Below are 23512 nucleotides of genomic sequence, written 5' to 3' on the forward strand. Positions count from 1 at the left end.
ACAGAAATACAGAGATGCAGGGGCGCCTGGGTGGCTCAGCGGTTTAGGCCTCTGCCTTCGATTCAGGTCATGATCTCAGGGTCCTGGGATCGAGCCCCGCATCGGGCTCTCTGCTCAGTGGGGAGCCTGTTTCTCCCTCTCTCTCTGCCTGCCTCTCTGCCTACTTGTGACCTCTCTCTCTCTGTCAAATAAATAAATAAAATATTTAAAAAAAGAAATACAGAGATGCAATAATGATATAATTATGTGATATATTCACTCCATCGCTTTCCTTGTAAGTCTGTGTGGCAGACCACCATGTATCCTCATCTGAGCACAGAGGTGGTCATGACAATAAAAATAACAATAGCAATTAGGAGAAGTGTGCTCTGCAGACAGAGAAACCACAAGGCTGATCTCAACATATGAATATAAAAATAGAATTCACACATAGAGGCATTTCCAGGAGTTAATCACACACAGTACCTCACGGGTGGGAGGTATGGGGAGTTGGCAAAAGCTATCCATAATTTTCTCAGTACAGGTGTTCCTTGTTCAGCATTGTGAGCTCCTCTTCCATTTTCCAGAGTAAATTCCCCCAGAGAACCCTGCCTGGAGCAGCCCATGCCTGGGTCTAGCCTAGAGGCCACTGAGAACCTGGCCATTTCTTCCTTGCTTCGCTGGGATAGTGGGGCTGCAGCTTCCTGGGGCTCTGTGTTCTTCTCTGCCCCTCTTGCATGGCCTCTGCCTCTCCCTCTGCTCCCTTCTCCGTCCCTCCTCCCCACAGTCCTCCTCTCCTCCGCTTTTACCTACAGGCCTCCCAGCCACAGAAACCCCAGGCCCGAGGCGTCCCAAGAGGGTGCTGGGTCAATCTCAGTGCCTCTGGTTCACTGCCTGTGGAGTCAAAGAGGAAGGGGGGCCTATTTCGGATCCCAGTTCTCTGGAGGTGATGAGGTGACTCACACAAAACCCAAGGCAGATGCACAGTTTGGGTTTGAGGTCAACGGAGCAGGAAGCCCTATCCTGCTTTTCATCTGGTGTTTTTTCCCCTCTTCATCTTGGTGGTTTTCATGGGGGGAATCTCGAACCTGATGCTCTTGTCCCCCTCCTGTCGGATTTGTGCGTCACTAAACCTGCTCATATGCAGGCTGGGACAGACTTTTCATTCAGTCCTCCTCCTCCTCCCCTCTGTGCTCCTCAGCCCAAGAAACACATCACTGAGTATGGCAAAAACACCCCAACACCCCCAGACCGAATGCATCCCGGCCACCTGCGCCTCACCCCCAAGAACAGCAGGACCTAGCAGGCTTTTGCCCTCCGTTTTTCTTTCCCCCTTGAAAGAGAAAAGTCTTCATAAATGAAACCATTCACCACCAACTCTGCTTAGTAGAAACCAAAGATTCCAGGGTGGGAGACACCTTGGGTTCTTGAGAATGCCTGCTCTGGGGTCCCCCAGCCCATTCTAGCGTCTCTCACCCTTTCCCCATCCCAGAGGCCTCCCAACCCTCTGTGACAAAGCCCCACACCTGGTCCTCCCACCCAGCGGCAGGTTTCCGCCCTCCCTAGCTATGGGCATGCTTGCCCTGCCCCGTCAGAGACAGCCCCCTCCTCCTGCCCTACACTTCCCCAGTTCCCCTCTCCCCAGCTCTAGTCCACAGAGCAGGGGATGACATTCCCCCACAATGCACCCTCTCCCCGCTCATCAGTCCAGAGACCCTGATGTTGGGAAGGGAGAATCCTGTCAGGAGCTCTGGGCATCGCAGGGAACCTGGCCTGGCAGCGTGGGGTCTGGGGAAGGCAAGTCAGGCTGAGAGGCACTGCTGGGTTTATGAAGTAGGGCCTGAGGCCCAGACCACCCCCCGGTGCCAGGGAGCTCTGGCTGTCCATGCTTCTAGGATTCTGTGAGGGAGAAGAAGTGGCGGACAGCGGCAGGGAGCCACCAGGATATCAGGGCACAAAGTGAGGGGAGGGTCTCACTGTTTCACCAGGTCACACTAGGTCCCCTTAGTGGTTGCTACCTGGGAGGCAACGTCCATCTTCCTCCCGCTCCCTAAGGGCCCCCCACCCAGGCACCTCCTCAGACACACCCACACAACCACTCCAAGGGTCACTCAGAATCGCCATTGTTCTGCCTGCTGGGAAAGACCCACCCAGCCCTCTCACCACCGGGCACAACCGGAAATGTGCTCTGGGGGCCATATCTGAGAACAAACAGCAGGCCACTGGGGTTGGCAGCAGGCAGAGGGAGCTGGCTCCAGCTAGGACTGGGAGCACAGAGGGGCAGGGAACAGGCCTCGGACACGGGGCGCCTCCATCGGGCCCCAGCCTTTCCTGGGGGCAGCCTGGTAGAAGTACGGGGGGCAGAGACTCCTCTCTCTCTAAGAGGCAGTTGGGCATGCGGGCCCCCCTCTGCCCTCGCTGGGTGGGTGGGAGACTCTGGGGGCTGCTGGGCCACGCGGTCCCTCCCGACCACCCTCTGCTCCATGCTCTTCTACACGGCCTCCACCTCCCGGGGCGTCCGATTGCGCTCGGCCTGCACCCGGCTCTTCACCTTCTTGCCCAGCTCCAGCCCTGGCCAGCTCTTGCCCTTGGCCTGTTTGCCCCGGCTCCTGGAGGAGCACCACACGCGCTCACAGTACTCATCCACCCGAGGCAGGTTGGCGAAGCCGATGAGCTGCAGGATGTCCTTATACCAGGCCTTGGAGGGGGTAGAGGCCAGGCCTCCCCGCGCTGGGAGCTCCTCCGGCCTTGGCTCCCGGGAAAACAGGCTGTGGAGCTGTGAGGCTGCGATCACGTCCAGAGCCAGGCGGACCACGGTCTGGGAGAAGCCATGCTCCAGTGTCTTACAGGTGTAGATGCCGGCGTCCAGGTGGCTGAGTCTGCGGAACAGCAGCCCCTGCTCTGTCTGCAGGACTCGCTCATCTGTCTTTACCTGTGGGGGGCATGGGAGGGTGTGAGGGGGGCGTGGAGTAGGGCACACACACCAACAGTTCCCTCCCTGCAGTTTCCAGACTCCTATCTCAGGGCCCCGTGCTGAAGCACTCCCCTCCCCACTCTTTCCTGCCCAGGCTGGCTTCCTCCTCCGGACTGTCAGCTAACTGCAGGCAAGGGTCTCGCCTTCCCACGATCCAGGACGGGGCCTGCAAAGGAGGCTTTTGGTTTCTCCCCTAGTCAGAGCCCTGGGGCACCTAGCTTGGCCTTGGGGTGCCTTGCCACATAGTCCCAGGGACCAGAGTGGGTAAAGGTATTTAGGGGCTTTTATTCAGGGAGGGTTATACCCACAGACCTAGGACCAGAAGTCCTCACCACTCTGCACGCATGCACACACACACACACACCCTTCCCTTTCCCTGACTGTGCTCTTCACTCTCCCAGCGAGGGGTGGGTTGAGTACCCATCGCAGGGCAGGAGGCAGCCGCGCTACTCTGATCCGGCCTGGATCCCATCTGCACGTCTGCACGTGGAGGCTGGATCGCCCGGGCGGTAAGTGTTATGTAACATCTCGTTGCTCGCTGCCTCTGGCCTCCTGGGGGTGTCTTCTTAGTGCCTAGCCCAGCAGCTGGCCCCAAGCTGGCCTCCCCCGGTTCCCAAGCTGGAAGGAGAGCCCCTCCTGTAATGAGCGCCCTCCCTTCCCCTTCCCTGCCCGTGGGAGAGGCTGGAGATCTGTTCCTCACCCTGCCACACCCACGCCCTCCTCAGGCCCCAGACTGAAGCCATTTCTGGGGTTGACAGACCTTTCCGGATGGGGGAGGAGAGGGTCTGGGCAGACAGCTAGACTCCGTGGAGGAAGTGTTGAGCTAGGCAATGGGGGGGTGCTTAGGGGTGTATGTGTGCACAGGTTTCGGTGCAAGTTAGGCACCCCCTGGACAGAGGAGAACCAAGAACCCCTGGGAAAGAGAACTTTCAGAGAGGAACCTTATGTGTAAAAGCATGGGGGGCTTCTTGGCCAGGCCAGCCCCCCCTTCCCTCTCTTCCATCTCTGCTCCCCACCTCCCAGAGCTCAGCCCAGTGCCTGGGAGTTAGCGGGCTCCCTGTCACCGGACGGCTTGCAGCCAGCTCTCGCCTGGGCGTTCCTAGGGGCAGAAGGAAGGGCACCTACTTCTGGGCACCCCAGGGACTTAATACACACTTTTCTTCAGTTGACCTTGGCAGGTTCCTCCCAGAGCTCCTTCCTAAGTTCAGAGAGGGACGTGGTGTGACGACACGTGCAGGCTGGAGGCAGGGTCCTTGCTCACCTGGTCAGGCCCCTGGCCCCCTGGCCTTTGCACGAACCAGTGCACGGCCGCCTGGGAAGACTTGGGCAGGCACTCCAGGAAGGTGCTGTTGTGCTCCGTGCCGTAGACGGTGATGGCTGCTGTGGAGCCTGCAGCCTCTTCTAGGGGGAGGAGGGAGGGGGGCTCGGCTCAGGACTGTGGGACCCCGGGGTCCCCCACCAGTGTGACAGGGACCTAGGTGTCCATCACTCTATCCAAAGACCCTCCACCCATACACTGACCGGAGATGCACATGTAGGAAAAGTGAGGGGGGGAGCTGCTAACACAGGATCAATGAGGTCACACTTCCCAGGGGTTGAGCCCAGGCCAAAGGGGTGAGGAGGGGCCTGTGGGAGCCCGGTGGGTCTGCGCAACCCCCTCTACCGCCTGCCACCACTCACCTTCCTGGCTCTCAGCCAGACACTGCAGGGCAGGGTTGCCGTGCCGGATGTCCTGCCTGCGGAATCGGCGCTTGCCTGGGCCGGGCCGGTAGCGGGCGCAGGAGGCACCGTCCCAGGCACAGTATGGGTCTCGGGCCAGGCAGCACTCAGCACAGGCACTGCCATAAGTTTCACACTGGTGCAGGCGCAGCCGGGCCACACCTAGCCTCGAGCCCACATACAGCGTTTGCTGGCAGGGACACAAGCAGAGCCAACATGAGCCCAGGCCCCTCCTAGAAGCAGCTAGGCTCTTGGTCCCCTTGGGCTTCCTGAGAGCACCCCACCATTTGCAGGCAGTCTTCCAGAACCTCTTGGGTGCCTCCCCAGGTGCCAAAAGTATTTATCATGCACCTGACACACACCAGATCCTGTGCTAGGACACAGAGGGCAGGGGCCAGACCTTGTTTCCTAAGGGGCTTCTCCAGGCCCTTCCTGCTGCTGACTTTTGCTCTCTACCTCAATAACCTTTATCCTGACTTGCCTCTGAGCTTAGAAGTACACTCTGCTTTAAGCAATCTCAATACAAAAGTTGGGATTTACCCAAAGATAAACCGGGGCGATAAGCTTGAGATTTTGCCGCTTGCAAAAGGACCCAGCAGGCCTCTAAAAAGTGGCTCTCCCTTGTGGGGTTTAAATTCTGGATTTTGTTTTCAAAGCAGGAAGCTGTCGGCCCAGGGGGACTGGCCTTTGTGGATCTCCCCTTCTCTGAACACAGCCTCACTTACTCTTACAGGGTTCCCTCTGCCTACTGGTTTCATGCATGGCATCTCAGCTCCCTGCTGGACTCTCGAGGCTCATGGCAAGGCCTCACCAGGCAGCCTCAGGGCCTGCTGCCGCCCCACTTTCCAGCAGACAGCAGCCTGTCATGCTCAGAGACTCTCAGAGGGGGCTCAGAAGAAGGAGGAGGGGAGGGATGGCAGCTGCTCTTACCCTTTTGACAGAGATCTCCATCTCGGTGATGGGTGTTGGCACCTGCAGAAGGAGGAGGGTCTCAGAGAGGGGTGGGCTGGGGCCAGCTGTGTCACTGCTTCAGCCTCCTCCAGCCCTCACATGGGAGCCTCCCACCTCCCAGCCTGGGTCAGTGAACTCCCTGGCAACTAAGGCCAGACCGTCTTTCCCAGACATCGGGTTATTAGAAAGGTCCCCTCACTCTGGCTGGCCTCCAAGGAGGAGGCTTAGTGGAAAGCACAAAGCCCCAGTGTCCCCCCCACAGCTCTGTTCTCCAGGAACGAGCAGCTGTCCCGCATCCCCCATCCCATGTCAGGATCCCAGCAGTCCCCCAGATGCAGATGACGCCCCGCCTGGCTCTAGAGAGGGGCCCACAGAAGCCCTTAGGGACTTGGGGGTCTCAGCCACCCCCTCACCATGACTTGAGCCTGGCAGGGCTTTGTCGAGGGGGGATTACCTTGGACACCCTTCCCTAGGCCCTCCAAACTTTCTCTGGGCCCCACGGCCAGATAGCATCAGCAAGGCACTTTCTCCTCCACCGGCTGTGAGCTGTGAGTGAGCTCCGTAAGGACAGGCCCATCCCCCTCCTGCACTTTGCTCCTGTGTCCCAGGAGCCAGGCCTAGACTCCGCCACCGTGGGGCTGGAGGGGACCCTTCCCATCAGTGCCCTCTCCCCCCAGCCTGCCCTCACCTTAAACACCTGGAGCTCCTCCAAGACCACCTCCTCAGACTCAGTAGAGCCCCCACCCTGGAGAGCGATGACCTTGAGCACGGAGCCTGAGTCTGGGGCAGAGGAGAAGGGGTCAGTGGAAGAAGGAGCAACCCCCTCCAGCCTGCACACCTCCCCCGCCGGGCCACCCCACTCAGCCCACCCACCAGTCCCCAGGAAGATGACATCGTAGGTCCCGTCCTCTGCCTCCACGCGGTCCACCACGATCTGGTGCAACTGCTGGGCCAGATGCGTTTTGACGAGCACGGGGCGGCCCAGCCGTGGCCGCACGGGCCAGAACATAAGTGGGTGGGCTCGGGCAAATTGCAGCACCTCATCCGGGTAGTTCTTGGTGCTGCCAAAGGGTCGTCCTGGCTGTGCTGTCATCTTGCTGGGGCACTGTGAGGAGCAGCAGGGGTCACCTGAAGTGTCCTGGGGCCACACGCTCCCCAGCCCAGCCTGTTTCCAGGTCCCATGGCCTGGGCATGCCCACATCAGAGGGGCCACACTTGCCGTAGCAGAGGCTCCTTGATGTGGTCAGGGCTCCGCTCCCTTCCTTCCACCACCCGGCCCCTCTGGAATCCCAGCCCAGCCACAAGGTTGTCCCAAGGTAGAATCCGTCTAGGAACTGCTCAGCCCTCTCTCCCGGCCTGGCTCCAGGCAGACACTCACCACTCCAGGCCGAGGGAAGGGCACCTTGCCCCCATAGGGTCCCCACTGGTGCTGGGGACCATCTTGGTGGGCAAAGGGCCCCTTGAAGACCTCCCAGATATCCTCCATGTGGTACACGCAGACGGCGAACCCCTGGAACACAGCACTGCCGAGGACACACGGGGACAGTCAGGCCAGAGTGGCTGTCACAGGTGGGAAGGGGCAGCCTGGCTCCATGGACAGGACAGAGGGTGATCGTGCCTGCAGACAGCCAAGGCCAGAAAACGAGGACACCCAGACAAAGACAGAGAGAAGGAGGGAGAAAATAGAGCCTCCGAGTCCTGGAGTCAGGGACAGAGAAAGAGACCCACGGTAAAGTCGGGCCACAAAAGCAGGGGCTCAACAGAGGACGCTAGTGTGCAGAGACTGAACCAGGGCTGGGGAGATGAGGGGAGACCCGTGTGCCCACCTGACCATGCTAAACAGAGCATACACCTCGAGGGTCTTCCCTGAGCTGGGCCACAGCAGGAACACGTCCTCTGGGAGACAGAAGGTCACTGTCAATGACACCCACTCACTGCTCTGAGCCCTCTGCACCCGCACCCGCACCCGGCCCTGGCCGCGGCCTTACCCAACTGGTCAAAGTGGGTCTCGGCACCACCAGGGCCGGGCACCGAGCACACCAGCCTGGCCTTGAGGAAAGTGCTCCATTTGCTCACCAGCACGCGCTGGCCACCGAGGTCATTCTGGGGGTGAGGGTCAGAGTCAGCCTCTAGCTCCACGGGGACGGGCCCCCCTCCTGCTCCTCCACCCTCACCCTTGGAGGGAGAGTCACGGATGCCGGCTTCACACCCTTGCCTCGTTTTCCCTCCTGCTGCTGGTGGGGACGGGTGTAGGAAGGGAGCGGGCGAGGATCTGACCTCACCACCTCCTCCTGGCTCTCACCACGCATACACGGCCGACGCGGCTGACGGTGACACGGCCTGGGCCACCATCAGGTGAGGGCACAGTTTCCGAGAAGAAGAAGTACACCTTGTCATCATCCTGGTCAGAGTTGTCAGCAATCCGGGCGGCCATCACAAACCGCGGGTCTGGGAGGTGACAGGGTGCCACTGGTTGGGGGAACCTCACAGGGGAGGATGGGAACAGGGTGGGGGAAGAGGTACCCGAACCTCCACTGTGGGCTGGAGTCCCAGGGAGTAGAGTGGGGCTGGGCTGTCCCTCCCATCCCCACTCTCGTGCCAGGCTCTCCTGCCTCCCTGTCAGGGCTGGGAGCAGCTCCCAGTCAGCCTTGCCCCTGGAAGACCCTGGGCTCACCGTGTAGGAGGTTCTGGTCAGAGTCAGAACGCAAAGCTGGCCGGGGACCCCCGCTCCGGAAGATCATGGCCTCGCGCCCCAGGAAGTCAGCCGTGAGGCCCGTGTACAGCTCCCCACCTGGGTGAGAATGGGGCAGAGTCAGGGGAGGAGGGCCAGGCCCCATAGCTGGTCCCAACCCTTCCCGGTGACATCGACCAGCACCCACCCTCCTCATACCCGTCCTGGCCTGGACATCACCCACCTACAGATGTGCTGGCAAAGGGACTGCTGGGTTCATGTGGGCACCGCCCCCGCCCACTTTCCACACTGCTGGGCTCAAGGTGGAGCACATGCTGGGAGAGAGGGAGGAAGGGAGAGAAGGGTGTCACCTGGGAAAGCAGCCCAGCCCCCCCACCCAGGCAGTGGCCATCGCGTGCAGCTGGAGAGTGGGCGGAAGACGTCCTCATTCAGGGCCCCGCCAACGGGGTCAGCCTGGCACAAAGATGCCTTTCAGTCCCCTGACCTCTCTGCCCTGAGCCGGGCTCAATGGGAAGTGTTCAGACAGCAGGGCGGAAATGTCACTGCGTCCCAGTCCCTTGCGGGTCCTGTGCCGGGCTCACCTCCCCACGGTGCCCGACTGTGATGAGGGCACAGGTGGGCTGAAAGGCCCCAGTGCCACACGCCAGCAGGTGGGTCCGGTTGTGGGGCTGCAGCACCCGTACGAAGTTGGCACACTCCACCTAGCAGGGAGAAGGGGCGCAGCGGAGGGGGTAAGGAGGTGTTTACCGTCTCCATGGGCCCCAGGACTCAACCCTGCCTGGCTGATCAGCTCTGGGGACCTAGGGTAAGAGTGACATTCTTCACAGACTTTCAAGAGCCCTCAGGATCTGCTCCAAGTACCCCTGGGGAGTGGCCCCAGGCTGTCCTGGGGGTCAAGCTCTGGGTGTTGGTCATGGGTGGGGGACAGTCACTCCTTTTTTTTTTTTTAAGTTTTTATTTATTTACTTGAGAGTGAGAGAGAGAGCATGAGAGTTGAGAAGGTCAGAGAGAGAAGCAGATTCCCCGCTAGGCAGGGAGCCCGATGCGGGACTGGATCCGGGGACTCCAGGATCATGACCTGAGCCAAAGATAGTCACTTAACCAACTGAGCCACTCAGGCACCCGGGCAGTCTCTCCTGACAGCACTCACCAAAGGATCTCTTCCCTTGCGTACACACTCCTCCTTCTGTCCTGGCTGCGGTGGCCACTGGACCTGAAAGAGAGCCTGGCTGACTCCTGATCTCACAGCCTGTTTCCCTGTCCAGTCTCCCAGCTCACAGAGAGACCCTCCCCTCCTCCGTCCTGCTCACCTCCCGGGGATCCGGCCACGACTGGTCTAGCCGCAGAGAGTAGATGGCATCACGGCCCCCCAGAAAAAGGCGATCCCGGTACTCATCCAGGTACATGGCCCGAAGGTCCAGGGAGCCCCGAGGACCCAGAAAGACAGCAGAACGGTTGGCAGACAGGAGATCTCGGAGGGAGCAGATTGGAAGTCAGCGCGTCCTGCTCCGCCCACTTCCCCCGCTAAGGTGTGGAGCTGGAGGGCCCCAGCTGTGCATTCACACACACACACACCCCCCACATCTGGAAAATGTTTCCAGCCCCAGGCCTGCTGAAGGGCTTCTGGGAAGCGGCTCCTGGGAGTGGGTGGGACAGGAGGCTCTGAGCCCTGCTTCCTACCCCTTCATCCTTTAGTCCCTTGATCTTTCAGTTAACATCTTCTTCCCATCTGTGCCCATCTGTGCCCACTCCGGTCCCCAGGGAAGATGGCGCCACCAGCAACACTTATGGTAGCAAGCTGGGCAAAGTGCTGAGAAGAGCCTAGGGGAAGGCTGAGTGAGTGTGAGCAGTGGGTAAGGCCGACTCAGTGGGACAGGTGGACAGACACGGGAGAGCATTCCCAGCAGAGGAAACACCTGGCAAAGGCCTGGGTATGGGAAAGGCTGGCTATGCTCAGGTGGAGCCCAAGGCTCTGGTCCAGGGATGTGACTAAGGTCTCTCCTCCGCAGACACTGCCCTTCCAGGCCCCAGCTGTGGGACGCTGGGCCCAGGAGCCGAGGATCCTGAAATAGTTTGGCTAGGGAGGTGGAGATAACAGGTGGCCAAAGGGGCGTGCAGCAGGATGTGGTGGGAAGGGGCACTGGCCACCCCTGGGAAAGCCAGGTATCCCACACCTGCCCAAAAGTGGCAAGCCCGCACCCACTCCATCCTCAAACTCATCAACAGCCTCTTCCAGGAAGCCCTCCATGGCTGACAGTACCTTCAAGGGGATTTGCCCTATTTAGCCTTTTTCTTACGGCTTGACTTTTGCCCCAAACCACAGCTCCCAGGACAGGACCACATTCTCCCCCTGCAACCGGACCCAACCACGGACTCCAGAGTAGAGCCATGTCTCCTCTCCCAGACGTTCCAGAGCAGGCTGGGTCTCCCCACTTGGATTGGGGTGCCCAGGAAAGGTCATCACCCGTCTGGTTTCCCCAAGAAGTGTCATGGGGCACCCGTGTCTCAGGGACGTTCCCCGTGGACCATCCCCACAGATTCAGAGAAATCTGCACCAGCTGCAGCAGAGAATACCAGGTTAGAGCCTCGGGGGCACCTCCTGGGCCAGGATGGGCCAAGAGGGGAGGATGTGATCCCCTTTGGGCTGTGAAGAGCCTCTGGGACAGAAAGGGAAGGACAAAAGCCAGCACTAGGAAGTGGGCTACAAGAGGCAGATGGGAGGTGGGGGGCTTTAGGCTGTGGCACAGGGTGAGGGATTCTACTGAAGGCTGCTGGCCCAGGCTCTCACAGGTGTCCAGGCTCAGCGCACACCTCCTCCAGACCTGTCCTCTCCATCCCTCCCCATCTCTCCCTGCCCATCCCTACGGAGGCCTCTCAGGGCCTCCACGCTTTTCTCCTTTTCTCAGACACCCCCTCAAGTTATCCCCCTGCGTCTCTGCCTCTCCCACCTCCACCCTCCGGGGACCTGCCCCTGCCCTCCTCCCGGTCCCGCCTCTGGCGGCAGCTGGAGCACCATCTCCGGGGAATGACCGCGAAGTCCTTCCCACGGGCTGTGTGGGAGTGACCGCATCCCTCCGGTGGGCAGAAGAGACTGCCCTGGCGCTGGCTGGGCACCCCTGAGCCGGGGATGTCACAGGGTCCCGGGCTCCCACAGACGCACCCTTGAACAGGGTGTGCACTGCTGGTACCTCGGTAGGAGAGCCGCAGGCGGGGCACGCTGGGGCCAGGGCTGGGGCTGCCCCCGTGGAGCAGGAGGCCCCCCAGGAGGCAGCAGATGGCCCAGGCCGAGGGGGCCATGCTGGGGAACCGAGGGCACCACGCTGCTGGCCGAGGTGCCCCGGGTCCGCCGCTGACTGCTGGTTGTAGTTTGTTCCGAAGCCGCCAGGCCGGACACTTATAAGGCAGCGGCTCCGCCCCCTCTAGGGCCCAGAAGGCGGGAAGGAGGAGGGAGGAAGGGAGGGAGGGAGCAGCGGGAGGCCCATCCCGCCTCCGTTATCCACCTGCTGCCTCTCTCTCCACCCTCATTGGCGTGGTTAATGCCTCTGTGTCACATTGGCTAGTTTCCCATTAGGGAGACTCTTCCCGGCTGGGGTGTGGGTGGTTTACACGAAATGTCCACAAAGCCAAGTCTCCAGGCTCCAACAAAATGTGGTGGAGGCTGGGGGGGCGGGGGAGGGGGAGACATAGCCTGGAAGAAAAGTCAGGGGTCAGAGATCAGAGGTTGCTGGGCTGGCTAGAAGTCTAGCTGAGCTCTCCTTTGCTCCCTGCCTTTCCCTTGCCCATGACAGAGACCCCACGACAGAGACAAACTGACTCTGGCCCAGATCCCTGATACCAGGAGGGTCCAGCTCCCCGAAGCCCTGCCTGGCTCCCCAGCTCCCCTGGCAGGGCCTAAGTTGCCTGGGAGGGTCATTCCAGTCCAAGGGACTCCATGTTTTGGGTGGGGGCTTGACGTCTGGCCACACTTCATAGATCTGGGGTTGGCAAGAGATGAGCCCAGCCTCCTCCACCCAAGCCTGTCCCTGTCTGGCCTCCAGGCCCCTTCCCAGCTCACTGGGGCAGAGGACAGGATGCACTCCATGTTCGGGGACTCCCCCATTATCCCTCAGCCCTGCAGATCCACCAGAGCCCTAGGCCTCAACGTGTCACCACGGGAGTAGTGGGCTCTTCCCAGAGTTCCCCTTTGCACACAGACACTATACCTATGTCCCTCCAGAGTGAGAGCGGAGGTAGGACACTTATCCCATCCCCCACTCCCTCTGCCCTGCACCCTGATTCAGGGGCAGGCAAGCCACAGAAGAGGGACAAAGGAGAGACAAGCCTGAGGGATTAAATAGGGGCAAGTGAGGGGACCTCCCTATGTCCTCCATCCCACAGCAGCCCCCGTCTCTGCCCCCTGCCCCAGGCTGCCATTCCATCCCACCCTAGAGCCCTTCACTCAGAATCTGAGGCTCTAGGCACTAAGACCTCAGACGTCAACCAGAGCTGGAGCTCCAAGGATCCTAGAAATTCCTGCAAGTTAGTCCTCCCAGATGGACCAGCCTGAGCTCTTCGATGGTGGTCAAGAAACTTGGGGCCATCAGAGAAGGAAGGACCTGGCCCAGGTCACACTGCAGACTGACAACAGGCCCTGCTCAGCCCTGCCCCTTCCTGGGACTCTTTTTTTCTTCTGGGACTTCTGGGGTCCTGGGATCCTTCCTTCCCCACCCCCATCTCATCCCTGGAAGGGAAAGAGGTTGGCTCCTTGAGTCAGCATGAGAAGTACCCAGGGACCTGGAACCCTGTCTCCCCGTCTCCATCACCCCCTGCCACTCACATACATGCCTCCCCCCCAGGGGGTCCTGACCTGGCATTGGGTGAGGGGCAACTCAGGGAGGTCAGGGACTAGCGTCAGCCCACCACACCTCTGGCTTCTCCAAGAAACTTGGCCAAAGCCCTCCCATCTCTGGGCCTCAGTCTCCTCCGTCCATAGCTGGGGAGCAGCCAGCCGGCTTGGGAGCAGGCAGGCTCCACACTGGTGAGGTGTGCCTGTGCAGGGGCTGTCATGGGCCCTCAGGAGGGTGGAGCCCCTCTGCCTCCAGCTCCCTGGGGAGATGTTTCAGCCTGCAGACTGGGCTGAGGGCCAACGTCTGGCTGAAGATTGAGCTGGACAGCCCCTCAACTAGCATGTGGCCACCAGCTGTGAGCAGGAGGCCCAACAACTCCTCAGTCTGCCAACTCGCCCTGGGGGTCTCAACTCAGCCAGCCCCCCCAGCTGGGGCTGTGGGGAGGCCTGGGTATATTGGAAGCGGATGTGCTGGGCAGCTCACTCCACACTGCAGAAAAACGGCCTGTTGTTGGCGCTGGGAGCCCGAGCACTACTGTTAACTTGTTGTATGGCCTCAAGCAGCTCTTCTCTCTCTTTGGGCCTCATTTCCCCAGTCAGGGAAGGGGTTGAGGATCTCCTGTGAAAGCCCCTGCTTGCTGGCCGCAACTTGGAAACGGACCCCAAGTGTACCTTGATACCCACTGACCAATGGGTCCAGGCACAGGCATCTTGTGCCATCTAATGGACACAGAGGGAACTGCAGGAGGTTCCACCGCGTCAGGCCCTGGGCAGGGCAGTGGGGCCACCCCTAGAAACTAAAGCCTCTTGGGGCAGCAGACAGTAACCAGATGACCATACAGACTCCCCTCCCTATGGACCCCCCCCCACCCTGCCCAGCCTTCCCATGTAACCTCTTTTTTTTAAGATTTTATTTATTTGACAGAGAGAGAGATCACAAGTAGGCAGAGAGGCAGGCAGAGAGAGAGGAGGAAGCAGGCTCCCTGCAGAGCAGAGAGCCCGATGCGGGACTCGATCCCAGAACCCTGAGATCATGACCTGAGCCGAAGGCAGCGGCTTAATCCACTGAGCCACCCAGGCGCCCCCCCATGTAACCTCTTGATAGTGGCCCAGCCATTCTCCTTTTTGGCTCATGGAAAGCTTAACTCTGGGAGTTTCTCTCTTCTTTCCTGATCCCAACAGCAGCCCACGTCCTCCAGGTGCCCCGACCCTAAGTCCTCCTCACCAACTACCACCTTCTCCTGCCCAGGCTTCAGCCACTGTCCTCATCCTCCAGCTCACCACTGATAAGGATGTGACCTCCGGCATCTCCACTCAGAATCTCTTCCCATGGACGCCACAGTTCTTCCCTTGTGCATTCAGGCTGATCCCCCTTGCCCAGCTTGGATCCAGGCATTAAAACTTTCCTCAGAGACCTGTAGCCTCTCACCTTCTGCAGCCTCGCGTGTCACCCTTTGCCAGCCTCACTCGGGGTCCCCTCCTCCCGCCCCATGCATTCCCTACCCCACCTTTAAATGAGCTTCCCTGTTTTCCACGTCTCCCCACAGTTCGGGCGCATTTCCTGGAAAGCTGCACCGGTGCCGTCCACGCCCACCAGCTCCCTTTATCTCACCTCACTCCTTTGGTCCTCTCCAGTCGGGCTCCAAGGAAACCCTCATGGCCACATGGTCAAGACCTCGGGGGCCTCCAGGTCCCTAACCCCAGGGCCACCAGCTGATTTCAATGTCCCCACTCTTCCCTCCTGGCTCCCAGAACTCCTCATTCAGCTGGGGTCTCTCCCATCCCCCTAGCCACACCTCCTCTCCTGGACTACCCACATGAGATGGCCCGTGTCCACCTGACTCTACTCTGTCTCCCCAGGGGCCTCACCGGGACCGGGGCCGGGAAAGCCCTTCTTACTCAGGACACGTGACTTTACAGCGCTCTCTCTGCCTCCTCACTTAGCTCCAGCCCTGCCTGGACATCCTCACCACCCTGTCCCAGAGGCATCGCAACTTGGACACGTACAGAAGATTCGCCCTCTGTTCTGCGACTGTCCCACCAAAAATGCACTTCATCCAGGATCCCAGACCACTCCAGCCTCGTGGCCACCACGTCTCCATAATCCCCATTCCAGCACCACACTGGTTCCTTCACTGCATTCATCACCCTCTTGTCTTCCTGAGCTGATGGTCAATTTCATGAAATTAGAGACAGGGCCTCCCTCTGAAAGGCTGCAGCATCCAGCCCATGCCAGGCACAGGGTTGGGATGTGACTAGGGCAGGTGGGCCCATGGTGGCCCTGCCTCCTCTCCCAGGATGTAGTTGCTCCGCGGTGTAATGCAAAGGTCCTTGAGTTCTCCAGCTCCTGAGGGCAGGCCTGAAGGGACCCCGCCGCTCTCTGGCGGCCAGAGAGCTCCTGCAGCCCTCGCCTCCGCTGTGGAGGCATCTCCAGAATTCCAAGACCGTCTCCGGAATGCTGAGCCTGTCTGGAGAATGCCAAGGCCAGGGCACAGGTGGAGAGGCCTCAGAGTGGCTGGGCGGAGCAAGGACAGCTGCTGGCATTCTGGCTGGAGCCTGCACACCATGGTCAGCTGTCGCTTCTGCGAGCACCACTGCTGACACCGCCATGTCCTTGCTGCCACCCTCTCCAAGGCCAGCGCCACATGACCCCCACTAAGTTGAGAGCCACCAAGCCTTATGTTTCCATTCCATCAGGAAGGGACAGTGGGCTGCTGGAGCCTCCAAGGTTCAAGGGAACTGGAAATTACACCAGTGTGGACCTGGTATATCAGACAGAGCCTCGGGCTGGGAGCCACATGCCTTTGTTGGTCACCAGACTCGCTGATGACCTTGACAGGTCCCTGCACCTCTCTGGGCCCCTCACTTGGCAAATGGGTGAACGGAGGGAGAGCAGATGGTGTGCCCCTCAGTCCCGGGCAGTCAGTGCCACTAGTGTGAAATGCAAGTACCACAGCCCGCTGAGCCCCCATAGCACCCGCTTCTCCGCAACCCGAGCTGAGGAGGAGCTGGGCTGCCGTGCCAAGTGGCCTCCAGGGCCTAGCAGGGTGCTCTGCTCTCTCCAAGCACAGGCCCTCTCAGCTGCCAACTGGCGACCAAAGCCACAGCCCCCAGGAGCCTGTTCACTGTGGATTCCTGGGCCACCACCAAGTCCAGATGCTGCAACTCTGGAGACGGGGCCTGGGCATTAGCAGTCCTCGAAAGGAGCCACTGAGCCATGGAACATGGTCATCTCCAACCCGACCTAAGCCCGCTGGCAGAAGATGGTGTTGGGGGAGAGGCGGCGTGCAAGCAGGAAACGGACATCAGAGCACCCATAGCCGCCCTCGGGTATGAAAGCCAGACAGCAGGTATCCAGGGAGCAGAGCTTTAATCGCATTCCCTACGACAGGGCTGGGGGAGGCAGTCAGGGAGGGCCCACCCCCTCCTTGGGAGGGTCGACAACACACCCAAGCTCCCATCCTGGGGACCCCAGCCCCTTGCCCCCACCCCGGGCCTGGCTGGAGTGGGAAGGCGGCCCCGGCAGCTCCGGGCGAGGGCTGGTGTCTACTCCACCCCCTTCATGAACTCCAGGAACTCTGTGGAGAGAGGAGCAGGCCCAGGTCAGAGAAGGGGTCTGGCCAGGTGTGGGCAGCAGGGGCCCGGCACACCCCCTCACCGTCATAGTCAATGCGGCCATCATTGTTCTTGTCACCATCCTTCATGAGCTCCTCGATGTCATCTTCCGTGATGGTCTCACCCGTAGCCTGAAGCATCACCTTCAGCTCCTCCAGGTCTATGTAGCCGTCAGCATTTCTGGGTTGGGGGTGGGGGCAGGTGGAAAGGGGTGAGAGGTAGGGAGGAAGCGGACCTCAGAGCTCCTGGTGCAGGCTAGAAGAGGGGAAGTGGCAGCCCCACCCATGACCCCAGGAGGCAAGGCGGGGCTGCTGGGAAGAGGGACATCCCATTCTCCCATTGCACAGAATGGGAGACTGAGGCATCGAGGTCACAAGACTGTCCCCTTTCCCTGCCTCGGCTAGGGTCAGGGTCAAAGGTCCAGGGACGCGCACTCACTTGTCAAACATGCGGAAGAGGTCCGACAGCTCCTCCTCAGACTTTCCCTTGCTGTCGTCCTTCATGCACCGGACCATCATGACCAGGAACTCATCGAAGTCCACTGTGCCGCTGCCTGCGAGGGGCGCGGCATGGCCATCAGTGAGGGATGGCTAGAATGCTCTCAACGCTGAGCCCCGGTTTTGTCCCTGCACGCACCCTTACAGCAATCCCATGAGATGAGTGCGGTCATCATGCCCATTTCATAGATGACATGACTGAGGCTCAGAGAGGCTAACAGTTTCCTTCAAGGGCACAGAGTAATGAGTGGCAGAGCCAGGACTCGGGTCCCAAGCAAGCTGAGGCTGAGGGGGGTCTGGGGCCGCGGGGGGGTGGAGGCGGGTAGGAGGGGGCTCACCGTCCTCATCCACCTCGTCAATCATCTCCTGCAGCTCCTCAGGTGTGGGGTTCTGGCCCAGCATCCTCATCACCTTGCCCAGCTCCTTGGTGCTAATGCAGCCATCCTCGGCGCCCAGCACGAAGATGTCAAAGGCTGCCTTGAATTCTGTGTCCGAAGGCAGGGGGAGAGGGAGGGGAGATGGTTGGCTCAGAAGGCCAGACCTCTGGGGCTACCTGCCAATTGCCCATTTCCCTCCAAGACCTCTGAGGTCCTAGTAAGAGGGACCCCAGCTTCTGGAGTCCTCATGCTCTCCCAGCCCGGCACCACCGTCCCCCCACACGTGCTGGGCCACTCACCATTTTTCTGCTCTTCTGTCAGCTGTTCTACCTAGAGAGGAAAGGAGGTCTCAGGACCCAGATTCAGGACTTAGCCGCTGTTAAGGAAATCAACCCATTCCACAGATGGGGAAACTGAAGGCAGGAAGAGGCAGAGCATTTCCAGGTCACAGTCCTCACTTCTCCCTCCCTACCCGCCAAAGCCCTGAGGTGACTCAGCTGGCCTCACGGAGGCTGGGCTTAGGGCCAGGGTGACAGGTGGGTGCCCCCTCCAGGGCCAAGGTGACCCTGAGTAACAATAGTCAGTGACCACTCAAGTGCCCTTTTGGCCCCCCTGCTGAAATCCAAGCTGTGTGGCCTGAGGGACAGCTGTCCCTCAGGTTGGGACAATAAAACCAGTGTGGGGATAGGCAAAGCCATCCACTGTAACCTGACCGGGATGGCCACCGGGCTATTTTTAACAGGGAACAAAGTTAAACCTGGTGATTGTTCTGGGGACTCTGGCATGCAGGGGGTGGGGCAGCGTTATCTGGCCCCCTGGCCTGCTGGTGCCTCAGGAGCCAAAATTAGTCCCCAGCCCCACCAGGCCTTGTATGGGCACAGGGTGGAGGGCTTCCCTCCCCCAGCTCCACAGACTCCTGCAGGATAGGCAGGGACGGCCCCAGAGCCAGCTGTAGCTCTTCCTGCCGGGGAGTGGAGCTGCACTCCCAGGGCTGAGGGAGGGGTTCCCTTGGGGACAGTTGTCTGGGCCGAATGTCCTTGGCTCTGGGGCAGGGGGAGGTCAGCAACACCCCCCGACTCCTGGGAGGGACTAGTATCTGAAGCCCCTCAGTGACCCTAGGATGCTGCAGGGACTTGGGATGACTACTCTCCAGCCCTCGCCCCTGGCTAAACCACTGAGCCCCAAGCCTGCTATGCCTGATGGGGGATGCAGCCCCGGTTCTCTAGTCCTTTACCCCTGACTCTCCCCCATGCCTAGGGCTTCCCTGCCTACCTCAAACTTCTAAAGCCCCTTCTCCAGCTCAGGATTCTGGCTCTCCAGCCCCCTCCTCGAGCTCCTGTCCCACCCTCCACAGCATCTGCAGCCTTCCGGAGAACTGGAGGTAGGTGGGGGATTATAAGTGTGAGAAGCAGAGTGTGAGGGGCAGGAATGGGGAGGAGGGACAGGGAGACAGCAGCAGAGATTAAGAGGGGCAGCTGGGAGGAACAAAGAGATGGAAAGAGTCTGAGAAAGGCAAAGATCCAGAGACCACAGACACGAGTGAAGGGAGATGTGACTAGAAGACAGTGACACAGACTACAGACACTTGGAGACAGGAGCAGACATGATGCTAAAAGCGGGGACTTCCTCCACCCACCTAAAAGCTCCTCTCCAGACCCTGAACCCATGACTCCTTCCACACCCTGGAACTGGAATGCCCGATCCACCATCCCCTTGAAGGCCTGGGCTGAAAGTTGCACGGGCCCTCTCCTGGTCCTCCACCACCTTCCTGGGATGACCTCGCCCCCCAACGTGAGTTGAGTGAGCCCCCAGTGGGCCCACCCACCCCAGCCCTGCCCAGCCCGGTCCCTCACCGCAGCCTTGTAGATGTCATCCATGCTGGCGGCTCACAGGGCAGGCTGCTGGGGTTGCCAGCCAGTCCTGGGCTTAAATAGCCCTGCCCCACCGCATTCCGGGCCAGCCCAGCCCACCCCTGCATGCAGTATCCTCCACCCCCTCCCCCAGCCCTGGCGATCTCAGGCTGGCCTGAGTCCCTGTGTCCTCTGCCCAGTGCAGGGAGCAGATGAAGGGCTGCAAGGACCACATCTTTTTCCCTCTGTCCTCCATGGCTCCCAGGGGACTCTCTGGAAAAGTTTCTTGAATGAATGAAAACTTGAGCCAAAGAGAGGACAGGTGCTGCAAAGTAGTGGGCCCCAGGCCAGGCCCTTACACACACAGCAGCTCAGCTCCAATCAAGGAAGTGGCAATATTATTTTCACTTTTCAGATGGGGAAACTGAGGCTCCTAGAGGGCTGGTGACTTGCTCAGGGTATGGCTGACTTGGCAGCCCCTGCCTTAAGCTAAACCTGTTGGGGAGGGGGTAATGCTGGCCAGCAGTATGCAAGGGAAGGACCTACCGGGAGAAGCCTCAAATGCCAGGCTCAGAGTATGTTGCTCTGTAACCACTGGAGAAAGAAGTCATTGACCCACCTTAGCACAGAGCTATCTGTAACCCTTCAGCCAGGGGTGTTAGAGCATCCATGCCCAAGGCCTCTCATCTCCCCAGGGAGAGCAGTACTAGCTCTGAGTTTGGGTAAGCTGCGTTTAGTCAATGAACACACCTACAGATGCCCCATCTGTGCTAGGCTCTTCCCCTCCAGCTCTGTTACTATCTCCCTCTTCTGGGTCCCGGTCTTCCCTGGGTTAGGGCCCCATCTCTGTGTCTGCCCTTCCCTATTCCAGCACTGTGGCTTCTGGGCCCAGGGCCAGCCTGTCCCTACCACCTTCTGAGCATCTGGGGGTCTTGCACTCAACGACCAGCACATATCGCTTCCTTCTACCCGAAGGCAGAGTCCCCTCTCGATAACCACCCCTGCCCTGAGTGCTGCGCCTTGCATATATTAACCCCACATAATAGAGGAGGTCTCCAAGTCTCGGAGTGGTTAGGAACTGGAGCAGAGTTACTCTGTCCAGCTTGAGCTCTTAAGAACAGCTCATTTCATCTCGTTCAATCCTCTCGTGCCCTACAGGGAGTGAGCCGGAGAGCCAGGCCGGAGCGTGCCCTACAGGGAGTGAGCCGGAGAGCCAGGCGGAGCGATTACTGCCCCTTTTCTGGAGGGGAAACAGAGGCCTGATGGAGCAGTGACTTGCTTCGGGTAGCCCGGGGGGGTGCGAGGTCTTCCGTCCTCCCTGCCCGGACATCGAGTAACAATGACCAGAGCTTCCCCGGCCCGGTGACTCAGTTTCCCCGGGGCTGCGGAGAACGCAACCTTCTCATAAATTACGCAACCACACAGGCCTCTGCGATCTGCGCACGCGCGCTGTCGGTGGCTGCTACCAATTACGCGCGAGGGGCGGGGCGTGGGCGAGAGAGGCGGCGGGGCCAAGATGGCTGCGCTGCGCGCGGCGGGGGCGGGGGGCGGTGGGGGCCGGGGGGCGGTGGGACGCTGACCCCGCCCCCTACTGCTGCCAGTCTGCGCCCGGCGGTGGCTGCTGCAGCAGCGGAGCCCGAAACATGGCGGCTGTGGCGCGCAGCTTCGGGCCCGAGCGAGAGGCCGAGCCGGTCAAGGAGGCGCGCGTTGTGGGCTCTGAGCTCGTGGACACGTATACGGTGTGCAGGGGGCGCGGGCGCCAGAACTGGGGGTGGTGGCTGGAACCCTGAGTCCCAAATCGGGGGGTACTGGGGGGATCTGGGCCCCGCCATCGGGGAGAAGGGGGTAGCGGGGGCCTCGATTTTGAGGAGGGGAATCTGGGGAACGGGTATGGGTTTCGCAGGTCCAGGAACAGGGGCGGGGGGTAGGTCCCAGGGAGGGAGCTTGGGGAAGGGGTACGCTTTCAGAAATGAAGGCTAGCGTTGGGGAAGATCTGGGGATAAAGGGGGTCTGCAGAAGACGGGAGTCTAGATGAGACGGAGGCCCTTCTAGATTCTCTAGACCTGGAGGGGCGCCGGCTCGGGAGTACGTGACAGGGGGTCCGGGAGGGGGAGGGGTCTCTGATGGGTGGTCAGGGAAAGGTTCGGGATCCTGCAGGCCATGAAGAAGACGGAGTGGAGCCTTGATCTGGGGGGTGGGGGTTAGGGTCGCAGTTGAGATTTGCTTTGAAAATGAGGGGCGATCTGGAGCCCCAAGGCTTTGGGAGTCAGAGACCAGAATGGGGGAGGAATGGAGCCGTGATACGGGGGAACTGAGATGGTCGCTCTGGGCTGAAAGTGTAAGACCCAGGAACCTCAGGGGTCTTCATGGCTTTGGGCGGAGGGGAGCCTGTTGGGGCAACAAGCCGCCCACACACTTCAAGGCTGTGGGGGAGGTGGAGAACAGAAAAGGGGGGTGGAGTTCCAGACTGTGATGGAGTTGGGAGGCTTTTCTGGATCTGGATGGGGTTGGTCGCCAGGCATTTGGGTCTGGCAGGGACTAGCCTTGGGGTGGGGGCGTATTGAGCATCTCCCAGCCTCCTGTTCTTTGTTCCCTGAGGGTGGGGAGTGGGGGGGGGTGCTTTGGCCCTGCCTTCACCCCACCCCTTTGGCCCTCATCCTAACCCTCCTCCTGAGGGTCATTTCTCTGGCTCTTTTTCCTTTCCTGGGCGGCAGGAGGGGGATGGAAGCTGCCAGGCTGGGAAGGGGCTGGGGGCGGATCCTGGAGCAACAGGCCGGCCCTGGAGAAATGGCTGCTCTTCCTTGGAGGTTTCAGCTGATTTGATGATTTCTCCTCCCCCTTCCCTGCAAGCTGCAGAGAGGGGCGGGACCCTGGGATGGGGGGGGGGGCGCTTACCAGGTGAACCTTGAGGTTTCTGAGCTGATGGCTGGCAGGACATCGCCCATGAGCAGCATTCAGGGAGGACGTCATGTCCAAAAAGCTCTCGCTATTTCGGAGAGCTGAGGCCCCGCCTGCATGGTTATGGGGGACATGGTGATCCAGGCTGACCTGACGGTTTGTCTCCAAGTGTGCTGATTATTATTATATTATTAAGACACCTTTTGTTGAACACTTGCTGCATGTCAGACCTTGTATAAGGCATTTTGCTTTGAATTTATTCAGTTACTAATCCTATCAGATTTTTAAGATGTAGAAACTGAGCCTCAGAGAGAATTTAGGCTCCCAGTCACTTACATAAGCCAGCCAAGAAATGGCAGAATCAAATTTTAAACTCCGGTCTTCCTTGACGCCAAGGCCCATTCCCTTAACCCCGCTAAGCGTTCTGCTGGTCTTGATGGTTCATCACTGCCCTTCCCCCCACCCTCCCGTCAGCTTCTTAGCGCTCAGACGCCTGGCTCAGCAGCAGAAATTCTAGCCAGGAACCAGCTGAAAGCGTTGTGAAGGGACTTGCTTCTAGGATATAGTCAGGGCACCTGGAGAGATAATAAGTGCAGAGAAGCTAGTCCTGCCAGACCCCACCCTGTTCTGCCGTTCTTGGAGCGAATGGATGGCCTGGCCTGCAGGTCAGGCTGGAGGCTGGAAGTAAAAAACGAAAGAGATGGCTTGATAAGATGGTCACCTTTTTTGTTCTCACTGTTGGATAGACCCCCGGATTGCTCCCAGGTGCCTGCCAGCTGGTGCTAGGATCATGGAGGAAGCTGTGAGGGGTCCTGCTGTTTAGCAAGGGTCAGCTACAGAGGCTAGCTGGCAAGGGCAGCCTGACTTTGGCCTGGGGGTTCTGGGTGGTCTGCTGCAATTGCTGAGGGGAGGACTGGGGCTTTCCTTGTGTCTGGCTGGGCGAGGACTTGTCAGTTTCCCCTTGTAGGTTTATATCATCCAGGTCACTGACGGCAGCCACGAATGGACAGTCAAGCACCGCTACAGCGATTTCTACGATCTACATGAAAAGGTAACTTGAGAACTGGGAGTCTGTGTCTCAGGCCTTGTGTCTTAGGCCACATGGCCATTTTGGCACACGTTAAATTGAGGGCCG

At 59.9% G+C, this 23512-nt stretch overlaps 3 protein-coding genes across 4 annotated transcripts in view; 1 reads left to right on the plus strand and 2 right to left on the minus strand.

Moving 5' to 3' along the window:
* Positions 1 to 231: 231 nt before the first annotated feature.
* SEMA3G (semaphorin 3G) lies at positions 232 to 11661 on the minus strand. Its single transcript, XM_045991988.1, has 16 exons — positions 11504 to 11661; positions 9626 to 9786; positions 9466 to 9528; positions 8897 to 9016; positions 8539 to 8629; positions 8298 to 8414; positions 7926 to 8071; positions 7612 to 7726; positions 7450 to 7519; positions 7002 to 7146; positions 6497 to 6728; positions 6312 to 6403; positions 5603 to 5644; positions 4634 to 4862; positions 4215 to 4354; positions 232 to 2911 (listed from the first exon to the last, which is right to left on the minus strand). Exons 1-16 carry the CDS (start codon positions 11610 to 11612, stop codon positions 2471 to 2473), a joined length of 2313 nt encoding a protein of 770 aa, XP_045847944.1. The 5' UTR covers positions 11613 to 11661; the 3' UTR covers positions 232 to 2470.
* Positions 11662 to 16578: 4917 nt separating this feature from the next.
* Positions 16579 to 19524, minus strand: TNNC1 (troponin C1, slow skeletal and cardiac type). The gene is made up of 6 exons (XM_045991860.1): positions 19483 to 19524; positions 17929 to 17959; positions 17591 to 17737; positions 17194 to 17308; positions 16799 to 16935; positions 16579 to 16718 (listed from the first exon to the last, which is right to left on the minus strand). The coding sequence occupies exons 1-6, from the start codon at positions 19504 to 19506 to the stop codon at positions 16687 to 16689; spliced, it is 486 nt and encodes a 161-aa protein (XP_045847816.1). The 5' UTR covers positions 19507 to 19524; the 3' UTR covers positions 16579 to 16686.
* A 1465-nt stretch (positions 19525 to 20989) lies between these two features.
* Positions 20990 to 23512, plus strand: part of NISCH (nischarin) — a 33238-nt gene continuing 30715 nt past the window's right edge. For both annotated transcript variants that reach the window (XM_045990334.1, XM_045990335.1), the window contains exons 1-2: positions 20990 to 21218; positions 23345 to 23428. In XM_045990334.1, coding sequence (XP_045846290.1) covers positions 21123 to 21218; positions 23345 to 23428 — 180 coding nt within the window. In that variant the 5' untranslated portion in view covers positions 20990 to 21122. The remainder of the gene's footprint in view (positions 21219 to 23344; positions 23429 to 23512) is intronic.

This window comes from Meles meles, chromosome 20, assembly GCF_922984935.1.
Source record: "Meles meles chromosome 20, mMelMel3.1 paternal haplotype, whole genome shotgun sequence".
Taxonomy (NCBI): domain Eukaryota; kingdom Metazoa; phylum Chordata; class Mammalia; order Carnivora; family Mustelidae; genus Meles; species Meles meles.

Coding starts and splice junctions, on each gene's coding strand:
- SEMA3G (XM_045991988.1), bottom strand. CDS start 11,612: ATGGCCCCCTCGGCCTGGGCCATCTGCTGCCTCCTGGGGGGCCTCCTG. Junction 8,415..8,538: donor CTTTGCCAGCACATCTGTAG/GTGGGTGATGTC, acceptor ATTCTCACCCAG/GTGGGGAGCTGTACACGGGC. Junction 6,729..7,001: donor CCTTCCCTCGGCCTGGAGTG/GTGAGTGTCTGC, acceptor TGCTCCTCACAG/TGCCCCAGCAAGATGACAGC.
- TNNC1 (XM_045991860.1), bottom strand. CDS start 19,506: ATGGATGACATCTACAAGGCTGCG. Junction 17,738..17,928: donor GACAGAAGAGCAGAAAAATG/GTGAGTGGCCCA, acceptor CTTCGGACACAG/AATTCAAGGCAGCCTTTGAC. Junction 17,309..17,590: donor TGACGAGGTGGATGAGGACG/GTGAGCCCCCTC, acceptor CGCCCCTCGCAG/GCAGCGGCACAGTGGACTTC.